This window comes from Magallana gigas, chromosome 5 (assembly GCF_963853765.1).
Source record: "Magallana gigas chromosome 5, xbMagGiga1.1, whole genome shotgun sequence".
NCBI classification, from domain to species: domain Eukaryota; kingdom Metazoa; phylum Mollusca; class Bivalvia; order Ostreida; family Ostreidae; genus Magallana; species Magallana gigas.
In genome coordinates this window covers 32,780,095-32,788,698 of record NC_088857.1, presented here as the reverse complement: position 1 = coordinate 32,788,698, position 8,604 = coordinate 32,780,095, and the positions used below count along the sequence as shown (strand labels likewise).

At 34.3% G+C, this 8,604-nt stretch overlaps 2 protein-coding genes across 2 annotated transcripts; one reads left to right on the top strand and one right to left on the bottom strand.

The window, feature by feature from the left end:
* The first annotated feature begins 266 nt into the window (after nt 1-266).
* On the top strand, nt 267-6,807 carry LOC117685373 (uncharacterized). The gene is made up of 8 exons (XM_066085350.1): nt 267-401; nt 3,256-3,441; nt 4,242-4,385; nt 4,577-4,691; nt 4,814-4,984; nt 5,086-5,261; nt 5,677-5,795; nt 6,062-6,807. Exons 3-8 carry the CDS (start codon nt 4,354-4,356, stop codon nt 6,262-6,264), a joined length of 816 nt encoding a protein of 271 aa, XP_065941422.1. The 5' UTR covers nt 267-401; nt 3,256-3,441; nt 4,242-4,353; the 3' UTR covers nt 6,265-6,807.
* A 17-nt stretch (nt 6,808-6,824) lies between these two features.
* Nucleotides 6,825-7,972, bottom strand: LOC136275679 (uncharacterized). The gene is made up of 3 exons (XM_066085351.1): nt 7,773-7,972; nt 7,279-7,476; nt 6,825-7,076 (listed from the first exon to the last, which is right to left on the bottom strand). Exons 1-3 carry the CDS (start codon nt 7,846-7,848, stop codon nt 6,970-6,972), a joined length of 381 nt encoding a protein of 126 aa, XP_065941423.1. The 5' UTR covers nt 7,849-7,972; the 3' UTR covers nt 6,825-6,969.
* Nucleotides 7,973-8,604: the final 632 nt, after the last annotated feature.

The window sequence follows — 8,604 nt, the reverse complement described above, 5'->3', positions numbered from 1 at the left end:
TGTATTCTGTCAAAATATTTGAGTCAGGTAATATGAAATTAGAACTTCAAGAATTGGCATTTAGCATTTTTGAATTCTGTAAACAACATAACATCTCGGTCAATATTCAGTGGTGTCAGATTAATATTCATCATTGTATAAATTTATTTTCGTATTTTAATTTAACCACATATCCCGTGTTGAGCCCCTTAGTGTTTTAGTTTTACGTATTTGTAAATACCCTTATTGAACCTCAGTTCACTGGACCAGTCCGTGCAGTGTCAGTTTGGACGTGGCGGTCCAGAGGGAAGGACGTACTAATACTTCTCTCGTGACAAACCATCCAGTACCTATATGTATGTTGTCAATTTAAATAGCTGTGTGCTAACTCTGGGGTGAACCTGGTACCGGCTTTTTCTGAGGTGAGGTTTATTAATTGTCAATTTTATCGTCATTTCGTTCATTACTGTTCTAAAACACCTAGTCATGTTATTCCAATCGTTTTTATGCTTATTTGTAACGTTTGACACCAGAAAGTCTTTCTTCGATCGTGTCCTTATTAGAAGGAAAGCAAGCATCGCTTTTTGACTTGTTTCGTGTTTTTTTTTGTTGGGTTATGCAGGGTTTCTGGTTTTTTTTTTGAAATTGTCAATATTCAGAGGTTTTCATTAACTTTTCATTAATGACATTTGAAATTATTTGTTCCCAAAAGCAAAACTGATGTTTAGAACAAGGATAATTTTGTATATACTTCATGCACAAGTTCTGCAAACTGTCCATTGAACTTTCTAGAGATGTATTTGAATTTGCCTGGTATAAATGAGAATTCAGATGAATATATTTTCAGACAACTGTCTTATAGTAAGAATTATAATATTTATACTTGTAGACTCAAACATTTGCGTTATAATTTGATTACATCAGAATTTTGTAACAATCTTTTGCTGATGTAATCATTATTTATTGGCATTTGAAGCCATCAGTAAAGCAAGGTTTTTTAAACTCTGACTTGGGTATTACTTATATACTAGTCTTTACATGTGTTCAACTTCAACTGTATTGAAACCGCAACTGAATAATACTAGTAGTTCAAACTCTAAACATTTGTTTGATTTCTTAAAGTTATTAATTTTCATGCCAAATTTAAACAATAATTTTAAGAAAATTATCATTTCTGTATGGGGCCCCATATTTTCTACAAGTGAAAAGCTGTCAATGTGACAGCAAACCGGGTTTTCTTTTATGTGAACTGTATCCATAATCCATGTCAACCCTGAATTGACAAACACAACCTACCGTATCAAGTGAAATGGAGTACCCTATATGTAATATTTTGACAAAAAATGACTAAGTTCAAAAGCTGGTATTTTTCATAAATAATCAGAAGTCAAAATCCTAGCAATATGCAAACCTCTGATATATGTACAATTGATCTGCAAGAGAACGACTTCCTATCTTGAAAGCTGTACGAGGAGTTATCCATACAATGCGGGTGCCCTATATGCAATATTTTGGGAAAAAACTGTTTTAAATTCAGAAGCTGTTATTTTTTTTTTTTTTTTTTTTTTTATAAATTATCAGAAATCAAAATCCTAGCAATATGCACAACTCTGATATATGTACAATTGATCTGCAAGAGAACGACTTCCTATCTTGAAAACTGCAGGAGGAGTTATCCGTAGAATAAGGGTACCCTTTTGGCAGCTGCCCACCGCCATTTCAATAACCGGATTTTTCCGTTGGAAAACCCGGTTATAAAATGGCATGAGGCAAAGGTCACAAATAAAATAAATGAACATGCTAGGTCACCATCTTTATATTCAATATGTTTTTGGATGATTGACATTACTAGTTTTTCAAGAGCCAACCGCCTTAAAAAATACGCTTTAATTTATCAAAACAGGACAGAATTGTTATATGTATAAACATCAAAGGAACACTCTCTGGATTTGAAATGAACATTCTTCCAATTGATCTGCGTGACATTGATATTTAAGGCAAATCTACTACTTTTTAACTTTTCATGTTTATAACTTTAATTTTGTTAAATTAAAGTTTGGATTGTTTTGTTAGAACTAATAATAATACTAACATATATTATACACATTCGGAGGAAGTATTCAATCTGCAAAATCTCATGCATTTGTTATAAATCAATACTTTTCTGATGTATATATAGCAGGGCGTCATTGGATCTTTGTTGGGCCAACAATGTTTCTTATGTTGGGGCCACCGTATGCATTTAACATTGGGCCAACGGGATTTTGCTAATCAGCCCTTAATCGGACAAACTTGTTGGCTTATTGATGGACCAATGTAACAAACAATAGTGGGCCATTGTTGGGGCACTGTATTCTTTAATACTAGGAAAACGTAACTTTTGTACGCTTGGGCCATTGTAAGCAATAGACATTGGACCAATGGCAATTTGCTCATCGGCCTTTAATCGAACCAACTTGTCGGCTTATTGTTGAGCCAATATCGCAGATAAATTTTGGACCATTGATTGGTCACTGTTTTCCTTTGATATAAGGCAAAAAAACAACAACACATGAGCAAGTAGAAATGAGTTAACATAATTAAATTGTAAAATATTTTATTGCTCATGCAGTTCATGAAGACAAAAATTATAGAAATAATCTCCCGAGTCTCCTCCTCCCTGCTTTTCTTTTCTGTCCGCTACTTCCTCCCACTCTTTTTGGCAGACATTTCCCATTAATGCTGTTCTCAATGTCTTTTGTTTATTGAATCAGTCATTGGCTTGCTCTGTATTTTTTCGGCCCAACGACACCTCGGGCCCAGGACCCAAAAATCACAAAACAACTCAGCAGGGAAGCTAATTTTTTCTGTTTGACAGACATTTACTTTAATAAATTTGTTCTCTATCTCCAACAGTTATAAAGATATTAAATTTGATGAGAACAAATTTAGCTATTGATTTCTACCTTATCAATCATCTTGACATTTGAACAATTTCCTGCAAAAGCGGATGATGAAAACTGACTACACTAAACACGTTTTAACTTATGCATCTCAACTGATGAGGCACGTGTCAAAAAATTTCAGTTTTTTATATGTGGTCATTTGCACGCTCAACATGTATGCGTAATTTTGCAATTTGTCTACAAAGCTTGGCATCCTGGGGTGTATTGGGATATAGATGTTAGGAAAGGAGGAATATTGAGGTTTACCTCTTTTGGCAACAATTTGTGAATAGTGAAACCTGCATATGCTTATATCATGTCACTAGGTGCTAATTCCTCTAGAATTTTGCAGTGCTTTACAATAGGGGCTGTAAGCTCGCAAACGAGAGCGCGCGAGATTTTAATACTTCCGGTGACAAACAAACATGGTGATCTGCTTTGCGTTCGCATGCAATCATAGAAGTTGAGCAAATAGTTGCAAGTTCTATCGTTTTCCGACTGACACAAAGAAAAGGACGTTATGGGGAAAGATATGCAGGTCAGTATTAATGCATCTAAATGTATTCAGCATGTTTTGAATGAAATATATAAGCGATCTTGACCGGATTTCAGGACATGACATCTAATCATACAACTTATTTCATTAATAAGCAAGGCGATACCTGAGGACGAATAGTGAGACTTTATTTTTAATGCGTTATACATCAATTTATAGATTTGCGTTAGTCTGTTGATGTATTCACGAACCACATGTACATCTTACAAATGTATGTGGACCATTACGTACCAATCTGATTAAAATCAAACCTTCCAATACGACCATCAAAATAAAGGAGCTAGTAGAAGGTTTAAAGGAGCTAGTAGAAGGTTTGATTTTAAACAGACTGGACCATTACAAGTGCATGTGTCATCACCTGCGAAGTTCAATAAGCATAGTGATACTGTCGATGAAAAATTAAAATTAATTTAGTAAATTATAATACTGCTATATTTTTATGCCTAATATAGTACAAGTAGAATTGTTAATACATGTACTCGTAACAGTCTAAGTAGTCATTATTCAGCTGTTATAAAGAGAATTCATGTTGTAAATTGCGGAGCCCATAGTCTATTATCATGATTAAAATCAATTAAACACTTGTTGAAATATACTGATACACATCATGTCAGATGTACATAGTGTACTAGTAATACTGATGTACATATAAATTTTGTCCGTCAAATTCAATACATGTATATTGAATTCCACCTCGATTTCGTGTATACAGTGAGAGATAACAGTTGCGGTATATGCTGTTGCTTTGAAACTATACAGACAACTGACTTTTCTTTATTTAGAAGAACTGATCGACAACCAGAAAATCAAAATGACAGGATTTGTTCCTGCAATTTCAAAGAGGGGAAAAAGGAAGGAGATCCTGTCTACTTTGCATGGAACGACAAAAGGTACATGGATTTTCCTGATCCAGAAAAATCAGATAGGTGAGAGAAATTTTTTCATAGAAGTATTTACTTAATTTGGCTAATTCTAATATTTCCTATAATTAATTTGTCAAATATTGAATGCTAGATGTGGTTGATATTACAAAATAAACATTATGTACAAAGTTATGCTATTTAGATACAATTAATTAATATTTATATATTAATATATTAATTAAAAATGCTTCCAGGAAAAGGAGGAAGACGTGTCAGTCCCAGTCCTGTGAAGCTAAAACAATAACCCAGCGTCCATCCTGTGAGAAAGAGCAGATACAAGATGCTGTTGATTGTGAAGATGAAGAACATGTAACTTCCTTAATCATTTTGCAAATATTTTTAATCAACTTTTTTAAAATGGTATATTATGTAAAAAATAAGTAGATACAATATCCATACTTATAGTGAAATGAAAATATATTTATCTTAAGGTTGATGTAGATCACAGCTACACAGTATCTTGCTTAAGAAACTGTTTAATAGAAATGCAACAACTCTCTTCAGAGATTAAAAAGTTGGAAGAAGAGTTAGTTGCTCTAAAGATCAACAGCAATAAAAGAAAACCCATGACTGTAGCGGAAATTAGGGACAGCGAAGAAAAGGTTAATATATATTATTGTTGATGAGGTAAAATGAAATTTACATACTATAAAAAAAAATTATCAAAGGTTCTTTCTTGTGAAATTTATGACTTATTTTGCAGATGCTGCTTTACACATCAATACAATATGATGTCTTTGAAGTGCTTGTGGGACTGCTTGGTCGCTTTGAATTAAATTACTTTAATGGTTGGTCTCCATCACTAAATATTGAAAATCAGCTTCTGATTGTTTTGATGAAGCTGAAGCTCAACCTAAGAGACATAGACTTGGCTCACAGGTATAATAACTTACATTAATTTAATAAATTTTTGAATGTGAAATAAATAATAAATTACATTCAGTATATATTAGTTCACCTGAGCCAAAGGCTCAAGTGAGCTTTTCTGATCAAAATTTGTCTGTTGTCTGTCATTGGCCATTGAGATCCCTGCCCTCAAATCATATATGTTTTTGTATCAAGATCTAAATCTTATTTTCCTGTTGATGAATGTTCATTCATGGATATTGGGAGATGACAAAGGTTTACTTTTGTCCATACCCTTCAATATATACACATTGTTAATCCCAAACCTCTGATCATCTCTATGAAGCAGATGGCTCAGGTGAGCAATGTGACCCTTGGACCTTTTGTACTTATTTTCTTGGATGGTAATATTTTGATAACAATATACATTTTATCTCTCAATTCGCAGGTTTTGTGTAAGCAGATCTACAATTTCCAACATTTTTAACACATTGGTTCATGCCCTCCATGAAATGTTGTATGTGGGTGTTGTTGACACATGTTTCCCCAGTCAACTTAAATGCAAAGGTTTGTATGATGATTTACATTCACATGAATAGAAAATCCTATTATGAAGCAAATATTGATGCATTATACTCTTTATCTATATTGCAAACATTGATTTGCTATCTAATCATGCAGACTGCTTTAACATAATATACATGTAATAATTATAGAATGTTGCTATATTGTAGACTTAAATTATTTCCCTATAATTCAGAAAATATTTAGCCAACTTTACATCTTACTTAAAGTACTGTTGAATTAATTGATTTTCCCCCTTTTTCATTTAGGCTCTATGCCAAAGTCATTTGCAGAGTTTTCCTCTGCAAGGTCTTCCATGGATGCCAGTGAGACAACCCAAGATATTCCTGGACACCTGGATACACAGGCCATGGCATACAGTTCATATAAGAGCCGTCACACTGTTAAAGCAGTGCCTTGTGTCGCCCTGGCCCAAATGGTGCCATCACTTACTGTTCTCCTTTATATCTAGGATCAACATCAGATGTTGCGATTGTGCGTCACAGCAAAGTTTTTGAGAAATTCAAACCTGGAGACCTGATTTTAGCTGACAAGGGCTTCACAATCCATGATCAATTAACCCAAGGTGTGTGCTTGAACATTCCAGCATTTTTATCCTCAAGAGGGCAGTTTACCCAGAAAGAAGCAGAACTGTGTTACAAAATAGCCAGAGCAAGAATTCACGTGGAACGGGCTAATGAGAGGATAAAGAACTTTGAAATACTTCGCCACATACCAGCAACCTACAGGCCATTATCAACCAAGATATTTCAACTTTGTTCCTCCTTGGTCAACTTGAAAGCACCTCTTTTGAAAGAAATTTCATAGAGCAATTACAATTAAGAATCCATCTGATTTTTTATTTTTTCTGAAACAAATTATTCATGCAACATTGTTCACTTTTAAAGTAGAATGGAATGCAAGTTTACATTTTTATGCTATTATGAGACTTAATTAGCATTGCTGTTGATCTATGTTTTGTATATGAAATCAAATAATAAATAAGTGGACTGCACTGATTTCTTTTGTTTTATTAGGTGTGTTATTTCAATACATCTTGTTGATTTTTAAATAGTTCTGGAATGAAAGTGTTAAAATAAAATTCTATTAATTGTGCAATGTTCTTTGTCCACTCAGAGTCCTTGGTGATCCGGATAATTTTGCAGTCTTTAGTAGTCTAAACAATCAAATCACAGCAGTTCTTGTTGCACAAATGGAGCTGGCCTTGTATCTGGTGAAAGTAAGGATGGTTGGACTTGAGGTAGAAAAAGCCCTCTCTGTATTCTAAATACAACAAAGAGTTTGCATAAAACATATATTCAAATACGGTTTACAACTTTATATCAATAACTGGAACAGCAGGGGAAATGTAGTTAATAGAGGCTCATATACAAATATTTTGAAAGAGTAATAGAACACAGAACTCTATAGTTTGAGTGCTTTCATGAATTTAGATTGATATACATCAGTATATACATGTACTTACCAAGGTAAAAATCCTTTAGACTGTGCACTGCCTCATATATTGTTAAATGTGCTGCAGAGTAAGGACATTTCACTTCAACTATATCAGGAACAGCATCTCGAGCCTCTGGTGTCTGGAAATTCACATCACATGTTGGTGGGTGCGGGACTAAACCATCTGGAGATGCACCTAAAACGCCAGACTCGTGCAGCCAAATCCCTGAATCAAAATAAATTTTAAATTTGCAATTTTATTGAAACGGGTATATTAAAGAAAATGTTGTTATATTTCATATTCATTTAATATTTATAAAATAGATAAATCGATATAAATTAAATTAGGTTTTTACCTCAAACAAAAAAAATATATATTCATTTCTGTAATGAAATATGAGTGTGTTTATTTTATACATAATATGGCCAATTTTTTTCTCGTCAAAAATGTTTAAAAGAGTCGGGCTCAAGATGCATATAAAGTTTTAATGTCATGGTCAGATATGCAGACAACTTTCTTACCGGCAATCTTGTGGAACGCCGCCTTGATGTTTACAAATTCCTCTCTTGACGGAAGACGGATGAATCTTCTGGTCATTCTACATAACAATTCCGTCACCAGTCTAACTGCCCTGCCAGCTGTGCTTTTTGATATGCTCAAAGTATCGCCAATCGTTATGTAGAATGACCCAGTTGCAAAAAATCTTAACGAAACCAACACTCGATGGAGGGGAGTAAGTGGGTTATTTCTTCTACTAGTAAACTGAAGATTGTCTTTCAGAATGTCAACAATAAAAAATATTGTTGCAGGGAAAAATCGATATCTCTCAAATATTTCATTGTCATTCAGTCCTTCCAGTGGATTAGATCTGTCTTGGATTCGCCTTGGAACGCCAAGATTACGTCGACGTCGACGTTGCAGACGTCGTCTGACGGCCATTTTGGATGAGTGAATTCGCGTGAGATTTTATTTGAGGTTACTATGTACCAATCTCAAGATTTTCTGAGAAATCTCAAATTTTTTTCTCATTTGAGTGAGAAAAAACATTGGTGGCACGCACGTTTGAGATAAATCTCAATTTTCAGAAAAAACTCAAAGACAAGTCTGAGTTTGAGAAAAAATTTATTTGGTGGCACAGTTTGGTGAGAAAAACTCAAATTTTCTGAGAAATCTCAGATTTGAGAAAATCTCAGCGTTGGTGGCCCCGAAGCCTGGACTCAAGTGTAGCCTTAGCACTATGGCCTGTCGGGGATATCCCAGGGGCAGAGGCCACATAAGAACCGTGTGAGATGGGGTCCCCATATATATCACTGGGTGGGACAAAGTCATAATCCCCCACTGGCGAGCTGCATC